This window comes from Zootermopsis nevadensis, unplaced genomic scaffold, assembly GCF_977971745.1.
Source record: "Zootermopsis nevadensis isolate Lab colony 2312 unplaced genomic scaffold, Znev_1.0 Znev_ptg000019l, whole genome shotgun sequence".
NCBI classification, from domain to species: Eukaryota; Metazoa; Arthropoda; class Insecta; order Blattodea; family Termopsidae; genus Zootermopsis; species Zootermopsis nevadensis.
In genome coordinates this window covers 5,673,015-5,698,968 of record NW_028259151.1, presented here as the reverse complement: position 1 = coordinate 5,698,968, position 25,954 = coordinate 5,673,015, and the positions used below count along the sequence as shown (strand labels likewise).

General features: G+C 37.9%; 1 protein-coding gene across 1 annotated transcript; it reads left to right on the top strand.

Annotated features, from left to right (window-relative positions):
- Positions 1 to 641: 641 nt before the first annotated feature.
- On the top strand, positions 642 to 25,311 carry LOC147873372 (uncharacterized). The gene is made up of 6 exons (XM_087351584.1): positions 642 to 4,847; positions 5,234 to 5,499; positions 8,523 to 8,578; positions 12,861 to 13,072; positions 14,030 to 14,095; positions 16,659 to 25,311. Exons 1-6 carry the CDS (start codon positions 642 to 644, stop codon positions 22,347 to 22,349), a joined length of 10,497 nt encoding a protein of 3,498 aa, XP_087207710.1. The 3' UTR covers positions 22,350 to 25,311.
- The last annotated feature ends 643 nt before the right edge of the window (positions 25,312 to 25,954 follow it).

Below are 25,954 nucleotides of genomic sequence, written 5' to 3'. Positions count from 1 at the left end.
ATTTATACGTCGTGCCTGCCTCATTCGGAGGAAAGTACGCGTCATTTAACAATGTTAGTGTATTGGGGCCAAAGTTAATTTTCAGGTATTTCTGTGTTCAGATACATTATTATTTCAGGACTGTAGGCCAGACATTCAGGTAAATAAATTATACAACCACCCAGCTTATTTCAAATGGTTACTGTCTCTTAAATAGAGACCACCTTTCATATTTGTTATCTAAACTATGTCTGAGAATATGCAATTGCCATTTGATGTGACTGCCTATTAATTTTAGATGAGTGTAAGCTAAAAATCCTACAGTATCTGAAATCCAATTAGGCATAGCACTAGTATAGAAATTTATACTACTTGTTAATGTACTTGTACTAGTTTCCATATTATGAATCACAAAGGATTAAATTTGAAGAAAAATAAGTAAGTATAAGCAATGTAAGCAGTGTGGATGCTTGGGGATAATAATTTTACTAAAAAGACAAATTAACACATTCCGAAATTTGACAAAGAGCTCTGAACATAACGATTCATGTGTCACAGTATGCAATTTAATGATGACCTCATGTGGACAGTGAAATGGTTCCACATATTAAGTCAGAGGATGACTTGATTAACTCAGCATGAACAGCAAATGAGTCGGTTTCATGAATCAGAAAAGTATTAAGGTGGCACGTTGTTCCCAAGTGAAGTCACTTAATTGCGTTTTCTTCAACCAGGACACCCCGGCCACAACCCTGCACGACGGACCTGTTCCCAAATATAAGAAGACACCTGGTTCACTTGGACTGCATGGAGATTTGTACGGCATCAGAATGGCTTCGTTCCTCTTCGCGCGGGGCCTCAACAAGACGGAGGAATTCCATCTGGCTTCAAACGTCGACGGCGCTGCAGGTGTTTTTGGTGACGTGGTCTTCAAGTACAGATTGAAAGGACAAGATATTTGTAAGACGTGTTTCATACAACTTAAACATAGGAAAACTAAGAAAATCCTAAAGCCAATTCTGCGCTCCAGCCTCTTACACCTGTCTGGAGAATTCAATTTGGTCAAATATTTCGAATCGTACTGTCGAATTAAGAAGGATGTTTCTAAAGACAGTAATCTCAAACAGTGTGGTTCGTTTGATGACTTCGAGTTTATAATTTACACTAATGCCAGGCTGCTTAGCGTCTGTGAATTTGGATACGATAAAAATCCAGTGAGCATATTAAGTTCAGGGCCAAATGATGGGAAATATGTGACTTTCAATGAGGAATCTGATAAAGACGTTTTCGACTTTTTTGCAGAACTGCCACTTTATTATAAATTTCTTCTGGAACTGGAAGAACTAATGAAAGTGGTATCATATACTGATGAAGGATTTAAGCAAGAAATAGAGAATATTAAAAGCAACTTCAGAAGCATCGGCATATCAAAGAGGCTAGAAAATTTCAAATCTAGGCCTACCAGATTTGTCTTAAGAGAACTGATCAAGGAACTGGAGAAATGTGATTTTTCATTATACCCAGAATTCTTGCAGAAAGTGAAAATATTTCATTGCCAGTCAAATGAAAGATCCTTCAAGACATTAATTAAGGAAGAACTTCAGGAAGCTTGTCATACATCACCTTCAGGCACAGATTCCATTTACATAGAACTCGAAGAATGTGTGACTCAGTGGTGGGGAAAAAGTGGCAATGCACATTGGCTCAGTGAAAGTTCGCGTGTCTGGCAAAATATAAAACAGAGTTGGATTGAGAAGATAAAGAAATTATCGGAAATAAACGTTCAAGAATCCATTCAGTATGGTATACGTTTCACTGAACAACATATGCAACCACTGTCTGAAGCCTTGCAACGCAGCAAATTATTAAACGTCATTACCAAAAACAATTGTGGCACTTTATCCAAATTGAAAATATATCAGGCTCTCAATTCTTTAGGACAAGAAAATTCGTTATTTATTAGTTTAAAATCGTTATTGGATCGACGTGAAGAAATTCGTGAATTTTGGCCTTGCAAGTGGAGTTCTCTCTTGGTCATTGACTGTGAGGAAGGCTCTGAAAATGATGAAAATATTTTGGCCGATATTCTTACAGACAAACTGCACCTATCTCAGAAAAAGTGTGTTGTAATTTCACAAAATAAGCACCGATATTTGGCTTCCCAACTTCAACAGAAACTGGAAAATGTATACGCGGAGTATGAAGATGACTGCAATTTGTTTGACTTAGATAATAAATCACAGGAACTTGTACTAAAAAGAACTGTTGATTTTCAAGGAACGGAGATCCTTTTAAAGGAACTGATTTCTGAAGACCCTCCTGAAAATTTAGCACAGAGTATAAACTCACAAGTGGTGTCCTTATTGATAGGAAGGGAACAGAAAGTTTATATTGGTAGAAAGTTGTCTGAACCTCCTAGTTGCTATGTCTCACCCACATTGGGGCATCAGGTGTGTCTGAATGATGGTATTCTGAAGATGGCAGACACCACTAATGCGTTGGCAATTTCTGGGTTAGAGCCAAGCCAACTGGAACATTACCTACCTGTCGGCGAGAAAATATATGAATTTAAATTTGATAAAATATCAGGACACTGCTGTTTCAAGATTGTATATACTTTGAACTACCCCAAAGGACATCATAATGTTTTTCTATCAGTCAGCCCAGCCGAAGTTAGATACGTTATTCTTGGAAACAAACAGCCAGAAATTAATTTTAAGGAACTGAAAAAGATTTGCAAAAATGTGCATTGGATCCATATGAAAAACGGTTTCTTTGTATGGAGAGACTCGAGTTGTGACATTGATGTCATCAGCAAATATATTGACAAAACTAAATGCGAGTCGTATAACGTCACGAGTATAATGGAACACAGTGGCTCTACCATGTTGCTTGCAGCTGAACCAGGAATGGGAAAATCTATGTTTTTCTCCCACTTGGAAAATGAAATAAAGAACTGGAAACCTTCGATGTGGGTGCTAAGACTGAATCTAAATAAACATACGAGTACACTGGAAAGTACTAAATTTGAAGGAGAATGCATCGACAAATGCAAGGAATTCCTGTGGGAAGCCGCTCATTCGAAGGAACAAAAAGATTTAGAACTAGAAAAAAAAATATTCCTACATGCGTTGGAGCAGACAGGGAACTTAGTTGTAATGCTAGATGGATTCGATGAAATAAGTCCACTTTACAGTAGTAAGGTGGAGAAGTTAATAACAGAAATAGGGAATAAAACTGCTTCGAAGATTTGGGTTTCATCACGTGCCTCCTACCAGATGAAATTGGAGAAGGCCTTGATGAAATTTTCTTTTACGTTACGGCCATTTACTTGGAGAAATCAGATTACATTTTTGGAACAGTTCTGGAATAAGAAAAACGGAACACTGGACCAAGGATATCTGCGAATTTTCGCCAAATGGTTGCTCAGGTTGACTTCAAAGAACTTCAGCGACAAAGATGGAATATTTATGGGCATTCCATTACAAACAATGATGTTAGCTGAAGCCTTTGAAAATGAAGTTAAATATTACTGCTTAAGTGGGAAGGTTGATTTACCAGAAAACTTTAATTTACTCGATCTGTTTAAGAATTTTACTGAGAAGAAATGTGATATTTACTTGGAAGAGAAGATTGCAATAGATTGCTCAACACCTAAAGCAAAAAGGGAGAGAGAGTCGTACGTAAAGAAACACATGATTCCAGCGTTAATGTCGTTGTTCTCCCCCGACGAACTCAATCGGCTCCTGGAGACAGAAAATACAACTTACTTGGAAGAAACAACGAATTTCCTTCAAAGTGGAGAGGCAGATCAATGTGGAATGATAATTGATTTTACGGAAAGCAGGCCGCGTTTTATCCATCGATGTTTTGCAGAATATTTTTCTGCCAAATGGTTTACAAGGAATTTTTCCAAGTGTGGCAATTTCATTTCGGACATACTTTTCAAACCTACGTACGAGATAATACGGAATATTTTCGACAGGATGCTTGCAGATAAATCCGGACTCCATGATGCTGTTTTGAACAATGACCCGGAAGCTGTCAATAATTTGCTTTGGGAGAAAACAGATGTGAACATTTTAGACAAGGGTGGTAGAACTGCGTTGCATTTGGCAGCTTCGTATAATAGCATAATTATAAAAACACTGTTGTCAGTCACAGGTGTTCATACCAACATATCGGATGGAGTGCTTAAGTGGACACCGCTGAGGTACGCTGCCAAAACGAGATCATGGATGGCTGTGGACAGCTTGTTACAGGGTGGCGCTGACGATATTGTGCTTAAAGTGTTTTACCAGGACCAGGAGTGGAGACGGGCAGCACTATGGGAATGTGCACAGAAGGGACACAGAAACCTGTTGGAGTTCATAATGAATTCCGGATTTGATGTTAATGACGTTGTATCGCATCCTGAATATAATCATCGTAAATTACCTCTTCTTCATATAGCCTCACTGTATAGCCAAGAGGAAGTTGTAAGACTTCTTATTGAAAGGGGCGTTGATATTAATGTTCGCAGCTTCGACAATGAAACTGCTCTTCACTTCGCTGCTCAACGTGGTAATGTAGAGATTATGACGTTATTAGTAGATGCAGGAATGTCTGTCAACGAGACGAGTACAGGCGACGAAACTCCGCTTCACGTCGCAGCTCGCCATGGTAATCTGAGAGCAACAGAATTTCTAGTCGAAAGAGGCGCTGATTTAGAGATAGCTGACACAATTGGCCGGACTCCGCTGATGTTGGCTGTATCTCGTGGCAATGTAGAAGTAGTTCGTTATCTTACAATGAAGGGAGCAGACGTAAATTCTTGCACCGATGATGTTATCGCTTTGCTCTTGGCAACTGACGGGGCACATTTGGACGTGATGGATTTCTTACGTTTACAGGGCGCGGATTTTAATGGCAGCAATGTTGAATGAGGTACAATTCCATTAAAACTTGCAATTGTGAAGCACAACTTTTAGACAGTGAAGTACTTGATAGAAAGAGGCGCTCATGTCAATTTCTGTAGTCGTGATATCTGCAGATCATCAACTGAATTCGCAATGCATTCGGTGGAGAAAGGTGCAGATATAAATATTCCGGATTCTGGCGGAAGATCACCTTTACAACTTTCTGTGATTAAGGACAACGTAAAATGTGCAAAACTCTTTGTGAAGTTTAATGCTAACGTCAATTACCAAGGGCCCAAAATATTGACCGCGCTCTCAATGGCCATCAGACTGGGAAGGATGGACATATTTAATGTTTAGTGGAAAATGGCGCCGATATTAATCTTCGTGATTATTTTTGTAATACTGCATTGCATGCTGCGGTTATGAGAGGGGATCCGGGTCTTGTTCAATACTTAATTGCCCGAGGGGCAGATGTTAATATTCCAAATAACAGATTGAAAACTCCAGTAGATTGTATTTATTCACGTCAATGGGAAATTCCAGCCGACTACTTAGAACGTCACGAGCGTAATTCAATACCTGATATACTTTTGCAAGTGGACCTGTTTGCAACTGAAACGTTTTGATCAGAAACAGTTCTTCTGATGCAGCCCCCAATGCGAGAAAAACACAAAAGACTATATATATATGAAATATGTTCTTGTTTACACTGCTGATAGCAAACTAATTATGCCCCTTTTTATCTAAAGGATAACGGTTTTAAGAAGCTATCATATACACACACAAATAATATTATATATTGTTACCATGTATTATTTGCATGTTTTATGTCTTATAAGGAGGAATTATGGCGTAATGTAAAAAGTTGCTTTGTTTTATTATAAGCCTATTATAACAGAAAGCATAATAATGTACGTTCCTGGGCCGATATTAAGGTTCGTCAAAAACTTCAGTGATGATGATTTGCTTCATACAACTGATAAGCATTGCGAGTAATAGAACATCGACATTACAGCTCCTCCGCAAAGCAGTTTCAAAGTTTGCTGCATCTTTGTTCACATCATTGCTAAAGTTCACTTTATATTCTGCTGGAACGACATCACTTATCAATGGCCCTAGTAACCTTTACGAAAAAAGTCACAATTGGTCAATTGCTTGCTCTTGAAGCTAGGAAATTTATCTGGTTCTAGAAGTGGGATATTACTATACCACTGATATCAAATTCTTATTATTCTACAAAATCATATCGTCTCATACTTCACTTTATTTGATGATGATGTTAATGATATATATTGCATCTTTATTGTCTACAAGCAAATATTGTCCATTACCGACAAATAAAAAGTAAATAAATGCATAACGTCATCTGAAAACAAAATATAGCAAAAAAATAAATGTACTTGAAATGAAAGAAATTGTTACAAAATTCAGTTACACTTTATCTACATTTTAATAAATAAAACTCTCCAACACCTTTTTTGTATTATAACATTTAAAACAATTGATTGTCAGATGTTTATATATTTTCTTCTCTATTTTCTGGTGGTTTTAATACAAATTTTTTCAGCGTCATACATTCTCTTTAAATTACAGTAATTACCTCTAAGAATAGGAACATTGGCTTTCGCAGATTCGAACATTCAGAATATCAACTGAAAAAATCCAGAATTTTGTCATGATAGAGAACTTATTTTACCTTAGAACTCTGAGTAATTGGTTTTTCAAGCTAAACACAACGGCATCGTTTTAGGTGCAGGACCCATTTAATTGTATTGTGTTATATTGTTTCATTACTCTTAATGAATTCTTTCAAACGTCATACCGTTCAATTTTATAATTGCATCAAGCAATATGTTCCACTGGAAGATGGCCCTTCAAAGTTCCGAATCATGTGGCTTGGTTACCTGTTTTTTGTATTTCTTTAACGTTTTACATTTATATTTGTGTTCCCTAGGTGGACTATTTGCTTTTATTTATATTTCTTCATTTATTCTCCTTCGTGTATAATATTGTTTCTATATTGGGTTTTCCTGTATTTCGCCGTTATATTTGTTACTGTACTTGTTTATGTTTACTCAATCTGTTTGTGTAATATTTTTCATTATTACTTCATTATTATTGTATGTATGATTAGTGTTTCCCTTTTATTGCCTCTTTCTGTTGGCAAACACATAAATACATGGATTGAATTGAATTAAAATCTGGTTGCATGGACAATAAATATATTTTATTATTTTACAGTACACAACCGAATGCTTCATTTTAAAAAATAATCAGATTACCTCTGAATTACTCTGTGCATAAAATGAATGAAATCAGGGCCAATTTTCCTTGCTACGAGTACTCTGTATCCCCAGACATAATTCTCATAAATTTTTAATTCTTATGTGATTTCTTTTCCGTTTCTCTGATTGTCTCTTATTCCATTTTAAATCGGGGAAAAACTTCGAGGACCCTCGGCTGGGTTGCTCTCAGTTCTCGTGCGATGTCGCCTGAGATTCTCCACAACTGCAAATACGGCGTCCTCATTGGTGTTGTTCTCACAGTCTGTGGGTTACCTTTTTCCACATGTCCCGTAGGCGTTACACCTATCCTGCCTCACGGGGACGCTGCTCCATTCGTCTAAACATAATGCCGTCTGAAAGACATCACCCAGGATGACGAAACGCGTATCCCCTTGCAGCAGTACCAGTCGACTCTCGCAGGCACCGAGGGTCATGTGCATGTCACAGTATTCGTCGTGTGTATTCCATGGTCAGTGAGTCACAACCAAGCCCTGCTCTGCACTGTGTGACATGAGCACACCAAGCAACGCGCTTTATGTGTTGTCTCGATAAATAACGCTGCTGAGAAGTGTGTTGCCCCATTTGACGATGACGTGTTTCTGGAAAACTAGGTGTCTTAGGACATATGTTGTTCATTTTTTACTAATTTCTGAAAAGGAATTACGCAGTTGGAGGACTTGTGTGCGGATTTTGTTTCAACTTATTTATAAACTAAGGATAAAGTGCGAATCATGCCATTATTCATCACAGTATATTCTCATTAAGATAACAGCATATCCCAGACATATGTAATTCTTAATTGTAGAGCTCACTTTAATTGTAATAATAGGAATTAATTCTTCCGTTCATGTTTCATCACAAAGTGTAACATAAATTTACCTAGCAATAATAACAAACATTCTCTTTAAAGCTTTATATTAATTACCGTATTGTCGTACCTAAATATCGAGAATATAACATTGAGAGAGAATGTAAGTGGCTTTAAGTTCATATAAAGAATATATAAAGTATATTTTTGGGTATTATAAAAGTATAAAATTACTGACGATATAAACATCTAATTCTGTGAAGCATGGAACAAAGCGTGAAAAGTCTCGGATAATTTAATAAATTAGTATCTCTGCACCTAGACAGAACGTTTTGTTTAAAAGTAAGAGTTCATTGTTGAAACATTTATCTGATATAACCCGAAGAATGTGGTGCAAAATGCCTGTTACCACTTCTTTTCGAGTTCTCAATACCAAATATTGTACGCATCAAAAGACTAGTTTTAAAACCTGTACTACGTATTCAGAGTGTGTAAAAACGACCGCCATCTTAAGTATTGCTGGAAAAAATAAATTTCTTTTTTACGCAGGAACGGACAAATTATAGACAGAGTCAGCTCCTTTACTGTTGTGCGGATAGAAGTAAGTAATATTCCGTGTTTCTGAATCTCTATAGGATTCAGTCAGCCGTGAAATAAAATCTTTCTTTTTCTTCTTACTATAAGTAAATTGATTCTTTTGCTTGATGTTCGGATGTTTTTTCCGGTTAAATAACTTTGTCGTCATCTGTGTGATTCCAATAAATGATTTGCCTTTCAGTGGCCCACTTTAAAGTGCAGAGATCTTTCTATCCCCCAGAAACAACACTTTTATTCCTCGTAATTAGTTTATAGGACAACGTTCAGGGCTTGTTTTCTCAAGGAATCCGACGTAAAACTCAGGTTTGAATCGTCTTATCGCTGTCTTTCCCAGTCACATTATTCAAATTATAAATGAGCTGCTTTGGCAGGGCATAACTCCTATAGGAAGTCAAGGAAAATACATCCATATTCTGGCAAACAGGTCTCGAAAGGAATGCCTGCCAAATAGCCGAATTTTATATTTTTGATTTCTGCAGTGGAGAGATATTTTGCTAAGCCAAAAGTCGTTGCTACGCGATCTATAGTCGACAGCAATTGTTAAACAGCAGTTGCTAGTCTGTGAAATTCGCATGGATGGCGCCACAGCCTGCAATGGCCGAAGAAAATCTATTGTACTGTCCACAGATCACGAGAAAAGTCCTGGTAGGAATGCGATATACGCGCATGCACAAGATGTCGCGGTGAGTGACGAGCTGCTACTAGCCAACCTAAAAGCATTCGTTCCACAACCACTGAAGGAATAACAGACAAAAGTCTTTCATAAGTTCTAATGATTATAGCTTTAAAATTACCTCACAGTGGCCGAGTGAGTCCGCAGTCAGAAAAGTCAGTTGCTTCTTCAGACTCAACATCTTCAAAAGAAGTCTCTTCGTCATCGCTACTGTCATTTGTATTGGCAATAATTATTGAGTCGATCATGTCAGGAACAACCCCGTACCCTTCCAAGTACTGTTTTTCCAGTTGTTCCACATGTTGGCAGTATCCTTCCCAATCCTTTGCAGTCTGTTGTTAAATTCAGCAGCCGCTTCAAAGACAGATCCCCTCTCACGTTGTTCTCGAGAACGTACTTTTTTACCTTAGACCATGTTAGTTATATTGGGCTAAGGTCATACATATATAGAGGCAACCTAACTACAATGTGACCATTGGCGTTTAGTAACTGATCAATTTTGAAAAAAAATTCTTTTAGATTCCTTGTCAGTATTAGGTCATACAGTTGGCCTTTTCTCATAGCTGGATAACATAAAACTCGTGCCGCTGTAACCATGAGATCATTTCAGATTTAACCGAATATTTTGATGGGGCTTTATCTGCTTGTACACTGTGGTATGGAGCGTTATCAAGTACTACCACTGAACTGGGGGGCAAATTCTGTAACATTTTCTCTCTAACCCACTTTTCAAAATTTGTACTGTTCATCTGACCATGGTAGTCGCCACTTGCCGAGCCAGCTTTATATATCAGTCCCGCACCTAGAAGGAAACCAGCACGCGATCCAGCGTGAATCATAATCAGTCTTTTTCCAGCATTTCCATCAGAGCATACCCCTTTAACTTCCGTACTTTGTCAGCACCTTTTGAAAGTTAAATTGCTGTCTACCCAGCTTTCATCTAAGTAGAATATTTGTCTTCCTTCATTGCGAAGCGTCTTAATATTCACTAAATACCTCCTTCGCCAGTTTACTATGTCCGGCCTTTCAATCAAGATCTTGCGCTTACTTAGACACTTCTTCCACTTAAACTCTAAGTTATGTAAAATATTCCGTAGAGAATCAACACCCCTGGAAAGTCAATTTTTTGTTTAATTATGGGCAGTAGCTTGGGGCAGCTTGGTACTTTCTTCTGTGTTGCGTAAAATTCTCGCACAGTCCGCCTTATCACTGATATGTCAGTAGGTGTTTCCCTGGCGTGTGTAAAGGTGACAGTGTGCCCTTCTCGTCTCTATCTTTTGACTCTCGCCTTACCTTCTTAATTAAAACCTTAGATACACCCGCGTATTTGGCTGCCCTGTCTGTTGCACGGGTCAAGGGAAATTTCAGCTCTTTCCGTCTTGCTTCCTCATCACACAGCTTCACTACGCTGGATATTATTTCCCGCGCTTCCCTGTGAATAGTTTTCCCCTGTTTACGTACACTCGACATCTTTAAATCACCTGTGATTTAATATAGAATATTATCGCAACACCCACAGAACACAGAACAGACGCACTCACTACACGCTAATTTCAACTGCTTGATGTTTTCAGTCTGTGTAGTAGCATAACTCTTTGGCGTGTCACACTTCCCACCAATAGCAGACCTCTAGTCCAGCTGATAAGTAACATTCCCCCCGCACCGCACCAGAAACGACTACCCAGTGCAGGAATTTTCTCGTGATCTGTGGATAGTAGCTTGAGTGTGACTGTTGGCCTCTCACACGCAGATGGGAACATTTTCTGTTAGTGTGTTGGAGACAATAACGCTGAGGAGAATATTTAAGAACTACGAGAGAAGGAAATAGCAGGAAGATGGAGAAAATTGCATAGGTCTATCGAGGAGTTTTATCATTTGTATTATTAACCAAGCGTTTGCTGTTATCGCCGTCAAATCGAAAAAAAATTGATGGGAAGTTTCACGTAGTTCTACCTAACGTGGCACTAAATTAGCAGGTTCCACAAATGACGTGGAATTTCATAACCAGCAAAGAAGCCTGAAAATTAATTTTCCAAGGAAGCTAATGCAGGAATTTAAAAGAAATTTTGCTTTCATTTCCATCGTTTGTGCTTTTCATTTATCAGAGTTAATTTCGCAGTTCGCAAGTCTTTTGTCTTTTTCATATGTTATTTAACGAGGAACTTTCAACTTCGAGGTTTGTAAGTTCTACGGTGAATCGAAAGGAACTGGGAAGAATTCGATGTTTTATTTAGTTCTTGTGGAGAGTCCAAGAAACTCACATATGATGGATGCAGGAAACTATTTTCATATCTATTTCTAAAAAAGGCATGTAGGCCTATGACACCCAGCTGCTTTGTCTCTGCTTATGATTTTTGTGTGAAAAGTTATTCTACGTAAGAAGGTGAATGAGACGACGAGTACAGGTGACTTGTTATTCAAACTTTCGCTATTCGCGTTAGCGTATATCTTCGGGGTTATTTCAGTGTCATGACGAACATGAATATACTATACGCGGGCAAAATTTAAATCCTTTTATCTGCGTCCAACATCCTTCATGCGTATCGAGGAAAGTAATTCAGAAGATACGCTTAGAATGTGTAACACTTTACGAAACGTGCCCATGTGAACACAGAATGTCGATAAGTGATGTCCATTTTCATCAGGAACAAACGTTACAAAGAATATGAACCACATCGACAAGATCATTACGGGAATTTTAACGTCTATTTCACATTCAAAGTGGAATTCCAAGTTAATTCTTAAGTTAACTTGTACCTGGGAGACCACTCGACTAGATAAGTGTGAAGAGGTACTGAGTTTATCTGTAACAAACAACTTCATATCGCAAGACGCTCAATATAAAATGACAGCTTTATCATATCTCTATGAAGATAAGTGTAAGGCTATTTGTAACTGCGCCCCAGTCGCAAATCCAGAACCGCTCCCTCAGAAGATTTAGGTGAAGGGACTGCATTTGTTTCACTAAAAGAGACATTTCCTCTTGTTGATTTTTATTAACGTCGTTATTTAAAATACTGAACTGAACGACTGGTGGTGATGTGGTGTGAACATATAACAGCTGTTTGGGAAAAAGGGAATAAAATTAGCCTATCGCTACAGAGAAGGAGATAATTGTGTTTGGGAATATTAACACTTTCATGATTATCATTCCATATGGTTGCTGTTCGTGCCCTTATTACTTCACTAGAAGGGAAAATGTACGGTTTCTGTAAGTTACATACTCAAGACTTGAAAATCGATAGTTTTTTATTAGAATTACGTTTAACGTCACTGAACAAAAATTAGCTACAGCCTTTATTACATGTCTGAAATTATTATAAAATCAAATACGTCTTTGTTACATATGTCAGAAATCAACTGAATCTTCATGCACTTAAGTATAATTTACACCATCATAAATATTTCAGTATTATTTAGACAAAATTATTAATTGTACATATTTCTAAAAGACAAGGTAATTATTTATTTTATTACAATTCATTTACGTAAATGAATTATAATTTTGTAAGATTCCTCTTGTTTCCATCAAAATAAAATAAAACACTACGAGATATTCGATTGTAGTGAACGAAATTTGTGTTGAACATCAAAGTTGGTGTCTGAGTAAAACTAAGTAACCGCTTGCGCCATGGGGGAAACTACCGAACAATGGAGGGCCGCAATTGGCCGGTGGAGTGGCGGAAGACCAGGGAAGTGCGTGATTATGGAAAGTTTCGCTGGTAGAAAACGCGATAATGACAGTTTCAGGTGGTTCAGCTGTTTTCTATTGGCTTCGCTCCTTGTTATCGGCTGTGTTGAACTGAATCCGGGCCCAAACGGAGTAGAGGTAAGATCATCAATTCTTTTAACACTCATTTATGCCCATGTTAAAGTTTCATAGGGAACGTTACAGATTGAATGTAATGGGATACAAGAAATATAAGCCATTTTCATAGGAAGTGACTTGGACGATGTTAAAATTAATACAAAGCAGACTAACTGGAGATTCCGCTGCCGATATTATGGTTTCTTGTGGGGATGTAAGGGGTTTCTTGTCAAGGTTATAACTTTCATTTAATGGAGAAATTGTGTGAAAATAAAAAGACGGAAATTATAATAATAATGAAACCGTTCGTATTAGCATGAAAAAGCGAATTAAAACGTGCACCACATTAAATGCAACCCAACAGCATTCACTTCCTTCGGAACAAATATTTATATCAGAATATGGTCTAACCCCGTATAACAGACTTTCCAGACATTGCCCGTGGTTACTGGTTACTAGGGCGCTGCTCACGGCATTTAGGCGAACGTGCAAACATGGCGTATTCACGAGGAGAACGTGTGTCCTTTCTCTTTTCCGATCTTCGTAAAACATTTTGCAATGCCTATACTCACAAGGAAGTACCAAATAAGACAACAATGCACCGACTGGTAACAATGCTTCAGCAGTTTCTCGAGTGTTTTGAGAGACAATTAACTATACCAGAATCATTTTCTTCATGTCATTTCTCTGTTGAAATAAAGTGAAAAGTACTGCTGTTTCCAACATAATGGGGCCTTGACTCAAACTGCTAAAACAACTGTTTCATTGTAAAAAATACTCTGTGAGCTCATTGTTGGAAATGGACTTGGTCATACTTTACCTTTCCATAATTTAATGCATGGGAATTCATGAAACAAAGAATTTGTTGTAATAACTCGCGAAGCTTGGAGGAACTGAAAGAGACTTGCAAACATTAAACCGGAAACACCTCGAGAAGTCGCGTAAAACATATTACATATTTGGATGTTTATTTTCTAGAAGGCTCTGGACGTTCTCAGCATTTGTTGTAAAGCTGTTCTACAAATTATCACTAACAATCAAGAAGTAAGTGGAAAAATACTCGTCTCTCTTGTTGTTATACATGTCACCAAAGCATGGAAATACTTTGTTAATTCGCATTGCACCCTAAGCCTTATACCTTCCTATATATGACAAATGTATAAATTTTGCGAATTGGGAAATCACTACCCAGCTGTATCTACGTATCTGTATATTTGTAACATAATGGCATCATCTTACCTTTCGTAAAAATTAAGGCCTACCAGTATAAGTCGTGTAATTCATTACATTTGTGAGAATTGCATACACATCTTTCTAGATTATTCTACATGCAGAATGTGATCACAAGACACTTTGGCTGTGTCAGTCATAGATCATGATTTACCCAAAGAATCCTTGCGTCATAATCACTCGAATCCAAAGAAGGATATCTTGTGACAAGTTCATAAATTTCACATACAAAGTTATTGTATACTTATCTCGATGTTAAATGTTAAACAACTGAATTAATAATAAGCCTTATCTATAATCTTTTATGATAATAAATATTATCTTACATTCGTACAGACAGTTTAAAATGAGTTTCTTTAATATATCGTGTATCTTGATACAACTTTAGTAATTTAGTAATTCAGAATATTTTTACGTCAGTCTACTTCAGTTATATTTCATGTTAATAAAGTATTGATTAACCGCACATAATAAGTCCTTCGTATTGCAAGATTGCAACGTGTGCTTTTTTGGAGTATACTGAAATTCCAAAGGTGATATCAGCAAGGCAACTAAGGAAATAAATGCAACAATGATATTTGGAATAAAAATCTACCAAGGGTTATTGTTGATACAATGATGTTCATGTAATAACTGCAACAATGTAAATTAAGAGATTGTCATGACAGTGGCTCAACAATGATAAAGAAGCAAAACAGACAATTAAATATGGACGAGGCCTTAAGTTGTTTTTATCAAACTAAAGGGTTAAGAACTCGTACAAACTGCCATTTCATTGGTCGCTTTATGTAGAATAAGTTTTTTTCTTCGTCAACAGCCATGGAGATAGAGGCAGTATGTTCCTCCTAAACGTTGGTATCTTCCCAGAAGTTCACAGTTCGTCATAACGGAGAACACTAACATCGATATGTGGATTATCTATTCCGAATCCATGCTTAATTCTTTCGTAAGAAAACATTTGCCTCTCACTTATCATCTATCTTAGCCTACGTGTGACTGTTCTAGACATCAGAGTTATCCTGGAAAACTATATGAACTTTGTCCGGAGATGTCGCCAACGAAAAATATCTCGAGCTCGTAGTGTTTTAGAATGACTGCAAACATATTTACTGGGCGTTTAACATAGAAGCAATCAATAACATTGCTGTGTAGGCTAACAGATGCGAAAATGTTTACTCATGTATAGGCCGTCCAACACACTTTCGAGACACGTGAGCCTAATTTCATTCATTATTAAGCAGAAACGTGGCTGTTATGCTGGTGCTATTTTAGCTCTCAGGACGAGCTCACATTGAAATAATTGGAACGGCAACGATTGTCTGAAAATCTCTTGAGTATTTCTTGTCACGCCACCAGCTTATCATTCATATCAGGCAATTGGAAGCACTGTTGTTTGCGACGTTAAAATACATAAGATAGAGCGAAAGAACCTGTAAGGCCTATCTACGTACTATGACAATAGAAAGTACTCTATGTTGAGACTGTTAAAACAAATATAAGAATGTTTCAAACTATTTTGCGTTCCTCACACAGAGCTCATAAGGTGAACGCATATAAGGACGGCCCTGTTCGTCCGTTTCCATGTTTTAACTTCGTTAAGACTAAACGGGTTTGTTTGATGCGAAACTTGGAATTTATTTCTGGTCGGAAACTACTCAGGAAACTGATCTCTAATTTTTTAATTTATACGTCTTGCCAGCTTCACTCGGAGGAAAGAACGCGTCATTAAAAAATGTTAGTTTATTGGAGCCAAAGTTAATTTTCAGGTATTTCTGTGTTCAGATACATTCAGGTAAATAAATTATACAACCACCCAGCTTATTTCAAATGGTTACTGTCTCTTAAATAGAGACCACCTTTCATATTTGTTATCTAACCTACGTCTTAGAATATGCAATTGCCATTTGATGTGACTACCTATTAATTTTATATAAGTGTAAGCTAATAATCCCACAGTATCTCAAATCCAAATAGGCTTGTAATAGTATAGAAATTTATACTACTTTTTAATGTACTTGTACCAGTATCCGTATTATCAAACACAAAGAGAATAAATTTGAATCAAGATAAGTAAGTATAAACAATGTAAGCAATAAAATATACCCTAAATCTTGGGGATAATAATTTTACTCCAAAATTAGGTTAACTTTTTACGAAATTCGACAAACAGCCTTGATCATAACGATTCATGTGTCGATAGTATACAATTCAATGACAGTGTAATAGATCCATATATTAAGTCGGAGGATGGTTTGATTAACTCTGTAAGAACGTCAAGAATATATTTAATATACTGAGTCGGTGTCATGAAACAGTCAAGTATTAAAGTGCACGTTGTTCCGAAATGAAGTCACTTAATTGCGTTTTCTTCAACCAGGTGACCCCGGCCACGACCTACCAAGACGGAGCTCTTTCCAAGTACATCAAGAGACCTGGTACAGTTTCAATAGAAGGAGAGATGTACGGCATCAGACTTGCTTCGTTCCTCTTCGCGCGGGGCCTCAACAAGACAGAGGAATTCCATCTGGCTTCAAACGTCGACTTCGCTGGGGCCTTTGATGACGTGGTCTTTAAGTACAGATTGAAAGGACAAGATATTTGTAAGACGTGTTTCATACAACTTAAACATAGGAAAACCAAGAAAATCCAAAAGCCAATTCTGCGCTCCAGCCTCTTACACATGTCTGGAGATTTCAGTTTGTTCAAATATTTTGAATCGTACTGTGAAATTAAACGGAACTTTTCAGAAGACAGTAATCTGAAAATGTATGGATCGTTTGTTGACTTCGAGTTTATAATTTACACTAATGCCAGGCTGAAAGGCGGCATTGAAGTTGGAAACGACAAAAACCTAGTGAGCATATTGAGTTCAGAGCCAAATGACGGGACATATGTGACTTTCGATGAGAAATCTGGTGAAGATGTTTTCGACTTTTTTAAAGAACTGTCAAATTATTATATTTTTCTGGTGCAAATGGCAGCATATACAGATGAAGAAATTAAGCAAGAAATAAAGAATCTCAATAACAATTTCACAAACGACGACATAAAAAAGAGACTGGAAAAATTAAAATCTGAGCCGAGGAATATTGCCTTAAAAAAACTGATCAAGGAACTGGAGAAATGTGATTTTTCATTATACGAAGAATTCTTGCAGAAAGTGAAAATATTTCAGTGCCAGGCAAATGAAAGTTCCTTCGTGGAATTAATTAAGAAAGAACTTCAGGAAGTTTGTTACACATCACCTTCAGGTACAAATTCCATTTACGAAAATCTCAAACAAGTTTTGGAGAACTGGTGGAAAGAAGTCGACGAAGTAGATATTCTCAGCGAAAGTTCGAGTGTCTGGCAAAGTATCAAACAACGTTGGATTGAGAAGATAAAGGAATTATCGAAAATAGACGTTCAAGGATCCATTGAATATGGTATAAGTTTCACTGAACCACATATACAACCACTGTCTGAAGCCTTACAACGCAGCAAGTTATTAAACGTCATTACCAAAAACAATTGTGGCACTTTATCCAAATTGAAAATATATCAGGCTCTCAATTCTTTAGGTCAAGAAAATTCATTATTTATTAGTTTAAAATCTTTACTGGATCGACGTGAAGAAATTCTTAAACTCTGGCCTTGCAAGTGGAGTTCTCTCTTGGTCATTGACTGTGAGGAAGGCCCTGACAATGATGAGAAATATTTGGCCGATATTCTTACGGACATATTGCATCTTCCTCAGAAAAAGTGTGTTGTAATTTCACAACATAAACACCCACATTTGGCTTCCCAACTTCAACAGAAACTGGAAAATGTATACGCGGAGTATGAAGATGACTGCAGTTTGTTTGACTTGGATAACAAATCACAGGAAATTGTACTGGAAAAAACTGTTGATTTTCAAGGAACGGAGGTCCCTTTAGAGGCACTGATAGGTAAAGACCCTCTTGAAGATATAAAGCAGAGCATAAACTCACAAGCTTTGTCCTTATTGTTGGGCAGGAAACAGAAAATGTGTATTGGTAGAAAGTTGTCTGATCCTCCTAGTTGCTATGTCTCACGCATATTGGAGCATCATGTGTATCTGAATGATGATATTTTGAAGTCAGCAGACGCCACTAATGTGTTTGCAATTACTGGGTTAGAGCCGAGCCAACTGGAACATTACCTACCTGTCGGCGAGAAAATTTATAAATTTAAATTTGATAAAATATCAGGAAAATGCTGTTTCAAGATTGCAGACCCTTCCAACAAGCCTATAGGACATCATAATGGTTCTCAATCAGTCAACCCAGAGGAAGTTAGATACGTTATTCTTGGAAACGAACACCCAGAAAGTAACTTAAAGAAACTGAAAATATTTTGTAAAAATGTGCATTGGGTTCATAGGGAAGACAGTTACTTTGTATGGAGAGACTCGAGTTGTGACATTGATGTCATCCGCAACTATATTGACAAAACTAAATATAAGTCGTATGACGTCAAGAGTTTAATGGAACACAATGGCTCCATTATGTTGCTTGCAGCTGAAGCAGGAATGGGAAAATCTATGTTTCTCTCCCATATGGAATATGAAATAAAGAAGTGGAATTCTTCGATGTGGGTGCTAAGACTGAATCTAAATGACCATACGAGTAGACTGGAAAGTACTAAATTTGAAGGAGAATGCATCGACAAGTGCAAGGAATTCCTGTGGGAAGCCGGTCGTTCGAAGGAACAAAATGCTTTGGAACTAGAAAAGAAAATATTTCTACATGCGTTGGAGCAGAGAGGTAAAGTAGTTTTAATGTTAGATGGATTCGATGAAATATGTCCACATTACAGTGGCAAGGTAGAGAAGTTAATAACAGAAATAAGGAATAAAACTGCTTCGAAGTTTTGGATTTCATCACGTTCCACCTACCAGAAGAATTTGGAGAAGACCTTGATGAAAATTGCTTTTACGTTACGGCCATTTACTAGGAAAAAACAGATTATTTTTTTGAAACAGTTCTGGAATAAAACAAATGGAAAACTGAACCAACTAAGTCTGCGAAATTTCGCCAAAAAGTTGCTCAGGGCGACTTCAAAGAACTTCAGCGACAAAGATGGAAACTTTACGGTCATTCCATTACATACAATGATGTTAAGTGAAACCTTTGTGAAGGAAGTTGAAGATTACTGCTTAAGTGGGAAGGATAATTTACCAGAAAACTTTAATTTACTCGATCTCTATAGGAAATTTACGGAGAACAAATGTGATATTTACTTAGGAGAGAAGATTACAATGGATCTCTCAAAACCTAAGGCAAATGAGGATAGAAAGAAGTACGTAAAGAAACACATGATTCCAGCGTTAATGTCGTTGTTCTCACGCGACGAACTCAATCTGCTATTGGATACAGAAGTTACCAACTACTTGCAAAAAGCAACGAAATTCCTTCAAAGCAGAGAGGCAGATCAATGTGGAATGATAACTGACTTTACGGATAGCAGACCGCGTTTTATCCATCGATGTTTTGCAGAATATTTTTCTGCCAAATGGTTTACAGAGAATTTTTCTAAGTGTGGCAATTTCATTTCGGACTCTCTTTTCTTTCATACGTACGAGATAATACAGAATATTTTCGACAGGATGCTTGCAGAAGAATACAGACTTCATGATGCTGTTTTGAACAATGACCCGGAATCTGTGAATAAGTTGCTGTTGGAGAAAACAGATGTGAACAGTTTAGACAAGGGTGGAAGAACTGCCTTGCATTTAGCAGCTTCGTATAATAGCATAATTATAGAAAAACTCTTGTCAGTCACAGGTGTTGATACTAACATATCAGATGGAGTCCTTAAGTGGACACCGCTGAGGTACGCTGCCAAAACGAGATCATGGATGGCTGTGGACAGCTTGTTACAGAGTGGCGCTGACGATATTGTGCTTAAAGAATTTTACCATGACAAGGAGTGGAGACGGGCAGCACAGAGGGAATGTGCGACGAAGGGACACATATGTTTTTTGGAGTTCATAATGAATTCCGGATTTGATGTTAATGCCGTTGATTCGATTCCTGAATATAATTTTTATAACGTCCCACTTCTTCATGTGGCCTCAATGTACAGGAAAGTGGAAGTTGTAAGACTTCTTATTGAAAGGGGCGCTGATATTAATGTTGGCAGATCCTCTCATGGAACTGCTCTTCACTTCGCTGCTCAAGTTGATGATACAGACATTATGACGTTATTAGTAGATAAAGGAATGTCTGTCAACGAAACGAGTACAGGCGGCGAAACTCCACTACACAAAGCAGCTTTCGGTGGTAATCTGAGAGCAACAGAATTTCTAGTCGAAAAAGGCGCTCATTTAGAGGTAGCTGACGCAAATGGCCGGACTCCGCTGATGGTGGCTGCATCTCGTGGCAAGCTAGAAGTAGTTCGTTATCTTGCAAAGAATGGAGCAGACGTAAATGCTTGCAGCAATTTTAAAAATGCTTTGCTCTTGGCAACTGAAAGGGCACATTTGGACGTGATGGATTTCTTACTGGAACAGGGCGCGGATATTAATGGCAGCAATGTTGGACGAGGCACAAGTCCGTTACGATTTGCAGTTGAGAATAACGACTTACAGACAGTGAAGTTCTTAATTAAAAGAGGCGCTGATATTAATTTTAGCTTCAAAAATGAAACCGCTCTTCACTTCGCTCCTCAAGCTGATAAAGTAGACCTTATGACGTTATTAGTAGATGCAGGAATGTCTGTCAACGAAACGGGTACAGGCGGCGAAACTCCGCTACACAAAGCAGCTCGCTATGGTAATCTGAGAGCAACAGAATTACTAGTCGAAAGAGGCGCTCATTTAGAGGTAGCTAACGCAAATGGCAGGACTCCGCTGATGGTGGCTGCATCTCGTGGCAAGCTAGAAATAGTTCGTTATTTTACAATGAATGGAGCAGACGTAAATGCTTGCAACAATGGTGTAACTGCTTTGCTCTTGGCAACTGAAGGGGGACGTTGGGACGTGATGGATTTCTTACTGGAACAGGGCGCGGATATTAATGGCAGCAATGTTGAACGAGGCACAAGTCCGTTACAACTTGCAATTGCGGATTACGACTTAAAGACAGTGAAGTTCTTAATTAAAAGAGGCGCTGATGTCAATTTCTGTAGTAGTGAAGGCAGCGAACCGCCACCTTTACATCTCGCAGTGATTTGTGATTACTTGGATGTCATGAACTGCTTAATAGAGGCAGGTGCTAATCTGAACCCGCGCGATGCAAACGGCTCCACTCCACTTCATTACGCACTTTCACGCAACTATACTGAATTAGCATTGCATTTGGTGGAGAAAGGTGCAGATGTAAATATTCCGAATTCTGGCGGAAGATCACCTTTACAACTTTCTGTGATTAAGGACAACGTAAAATGTGCAAAACTCTTTGTGAAGTTTAATGCTAACGTCAATTACCAAGGGCCCACAAAATTGACCGCGCTCTCAATGGCCATCAGACTGGGAAGGATGGACATAGTTAATGTTTTAGTGGAAAATGGCGCTGATATTAATCTTCGTGATGACCGCGGACAAACTGCACTGCACGCCGCGGTTTGGAAAGGGGAGTCCGGTCTTGTTCAGTACTTAATAGCCCGAGGAGCAGATGTAAATATTCCGGATTCTGCCGGAAAATCACCTTTACAACTTTCTGTGATTAAGGACAACGTAAAATTTGCAAAACTCTTTGTGAATTTTAATGCTAACGTCAATTACCAAGGGCCCAAAAAATTGACCGCGCTCTCAATGGCCATCAGACTGGGAAGGATGAACATAGTTAATGTTTTAGTGAAAAATGGCGCTGATATTAATCTTCGTGATGACCGCGGACAAACTGCACTGCATGCCGCGGTTATGAGAGGGTATACGGGTCTTGTTGACTACTTAATAGCCCGAGGAGCGGATGTTAATATTCCAAATATCAGATTAGAAACTCCAGTAGATTGGATTTATTCACGTCAATGGGAAATTCCAGCCGACTACTTCGAACGTCATGAGCGTAATTCAATACCTGATGTACCTTTGCTTGTGGACCTGTTTGCAACTGAAACGTTTTGATCAGAAACAGTTCTTCTGATGCAGCCCCCAATGCGAGAAAAACACAAAAGACTATATGCGTATAACATTGTTTCTTGTTTACACTGCTGATAGCAAACTAATTATGTCTCTTTTTGATGTAAGGAATAACGATTTTAAGAAGCTATCATATACACACAAACACATATATTATTTATTGTAACCATTTATTCTTTACATGTTATATTTCATGTAAGGAGTAAGAATGGCGTATTGTAACAAGTGGTTTCTTTATTATAAGCATATTATTCAATTCAATTCAATTCTTTATTATTTGTGTGCTGTATCAACAGCCTGATGGCCAATTACAGATACAGCACAGAGATGAGCTCATGAACACAATAAAAGCATAAAAGATAAAACAAGCTGTATATAATATACATTGTTACGGAGGACATAAATACACAAGAAAATTGCAACTAAATATATTAGGATATTTGTAAAAATAATTTAAATCAATTAAGTAAATTATACAAATATAGAATGTGAAGAAGTGTGACAATTTTCATCTCGAATATGTCCAAGTCCCTGCAGACGACATTAGCAGCTAATGCGCATCTAGCAGAAGGACTGTTTTTGATCAAAGGGCTAACACTGAACATAGAAAAATCTCTCAGATTCCGAGCAGGGATGCGGAGACCGACAGCTTCCAAATGAGAAGGACAGTGTTTAAAACCGCGGTAAACCTGCGCAAGGAACAGTGCATCACTGCAATGCCTTCTCTTACGCAGGGTATGGAGTTTTAAATACTCTAAAGCATCAGCATAGCTGTAATGCACTTGGGGTAGGAAACGATAGTAGCAAAGAGCTGCAAACTTCTGCTGGATGCGTTCCAGTTTGTTGGCATCAGTAGTCGTAATAGAATTCCAAACGACCGAGGCGTACTCAAGCTTGGATCTAACTAAGGTTACATATAACATATACAGGCAGTCTAGAGACGAGAACGAAAAGGTTAATGTGCGAACAAGACCCAGCAACTTAATACAATGTGAAAATATGTGGTCAACATGGTTGTGAAATCGGAGCTTGGAGTCGAAAAATATTCCCAGGTCTTTAATAGTGTTTGTACGTGTTATGGAGGACTGAAAAAGTTTGTAATCAAAGATCAAAGTAGTGGTTTTCCTGGAGAAGGAAATTACTGTAATTTTACTAATATTGAGTTTCATGAAGTTAGCAGTGCACCAGGAAAGTTCGGAATTTCTTTTACCTGTTTCCAGGGACAATGGGACATTAATAACAAAACATGGGTGGTAAACATCCGGCTTTACAATAAAAGTATCAATAAAGTTAGTACCCAACTCACTGAAGTTCGTCAGTTTTAATTGGTCTTTAAGAGAGTCTTATATATCTGCGGAAGTGACGTCCGGGGAGAAGCGAGAGACGAACAGCGACTTCATTCACACCCTTTTCGCTATGACAGGAAGCGAAGAAGAGCTCCTCACTCCAATCATTGTGGGCCTCACTTTCTTGGAAGAGTTAGCCGACCCAGGAAGTTCAACTCTCTTCTTCCTAGAAACAGTTAGAAAGCCATCGTCGGCAGACCCAGGCCCTCGAGCTGAAGTAACTGGAAGTCCAGGTACAACGGTCCCCTCAGAACGAACTTCATTTATGGTGGTCTTAGGCGACACAATAGCAGTAGAAACACTATCCGACAGCGCATCCTTGTAGGATTTGGGTGCGTTGAGCTTGGGACCTCCCAATGACGTCACGTCCCGCCGAGGCAACAAATCCTGCACAGATGGATCCCTAGGTTGTTCCGCCATATGTATAATATCCATCATGATTTTCATTGATTCATTTTCCTTCCGTAGTTGGCCGACTTCGTCAGTCAGCTTGAGAACCATCTCAATTAGGGTCTCGATTTTGCTGTTGGTGTATACACCATTAATCCGAACAGCCTCGAGCTGCGCACTCAGAGCGTCATTGGCGTTTCGCTGGGAAGCAGCTTCCTTAACAGCGGTCGCCATTTTTCCGCCAGTTTCAGAGGCCGATACGGACCTAAGAGAGCGAACAGGAGTATTTTCGGACCTCACTGACCGTAACTTCTTATCGCAAGTGTCGCACTTATAAGTAGACTCGCCGTTTAAAGTGTAACAGGAATATTCTGCATCACTCACTCGCAGGCACGACAGATGAAATCTTGCAGAGCAAGGCCCAAAACAACGGAGAAACTTCTGTTTACCATAAAATGACTTCTTACAAATGTCACACGTATCTTTGATGGCAGTCATGCCAGCAAATAAAAGCTGATGCTGAAAGAGGACTAAATCCGCACTGGAAAAGAGTAAACCACAGAATACCACAGACAGCAGGTAGGGGAGAACGGAGCGAACACGTCTGCTCTCCACGAAGGACAGAACAACAGAAAGCATAATAATTCCCGTTCCTGAGCCGATATTACAGCGAGCTAAAAACTTCAGAGATGCTGATTTGCTTCATACAACTGATAATCATTGCTAGTAATAGAACATCGACATTACAGCTCCTCCGCAAAGCAGTTTTAGAGTTTGCTGGATCTTTGTTCACATCATTGCTAAAGTACACTTTATATTCTGCAGGAACGACATTACTTAACATCCCAGAATCAATGGCCCTAGTAACTGTTACGCAAAAAGTCACAATTAGCCAGTGGCACTCTATTGAAGCTAGGAAATTCATATTGTTTTAGAAGAGGGATGTTACTATAACACTGAAATGAAATTCTTATTATTCTACAAAAACATATCGTCTGGTACTTGGGTATTCATGATGATGATGTTAATGATATATGGAATCATTATTGTCTAACAGCAAATATTGTCCATTACCGACAAATAATACGCTAAATCAAATGCCTAATTATGACTGAAAAACAAAATATGACAAAAAAAATAAAAATGGACTACCCCCAGCAGTCCTTGATTTCCAAGGTACTTCAAATTAAAGGAATTGTTACAAAATTCAATTACACTATCTCTAGATTTTAATGACCTAAACTCTCTAAACATCTTTTGTATTATAACTTTTAAAACATTAGATTGTCAGATGTTTATATATTTTCTGCTGTATTTTTTGGTGGTTTTAGTACAAATTGATTCAACGGCATACCTTCACTTTAAAATACAGCAATTACCTTTTCGTAAGAATAAGAATCTTGGCTTTTGCAGTTTCGAACTTTCAGAATATCAACTGAAAAAATCTAGAATTTTATTGTGATAGAGATCTTATTTTACCTTAGAACTAATTAGTTTTGCAAACTAAACATAACGGCATCGTCTTAGGTGCAGTACCCATATAATTGTAATGTGTTATTTTGTTTCATTACTTTTAATGAATTCTTTCAAACGTTATACTGTTCATTTTTATAATTGCATCAAGCACTGTGTTCCACTGGAAGATGGCCTTTCAAAGTTCTGAATCATGTGGCTTGGTTATCTGTTTCTTGTATTTCTTTAACATTTTACATTTATATTAGTATTCCCTAGGTGGATTATTTGCTTTTATTTATATTTCTTCATTTATTTTTCTTTGTGTATAAGATTGTTTCTATATTGTGTTTGCCTGTATTTGGCTGTTATATTAAATACTGTATTATTAATTATTGTATT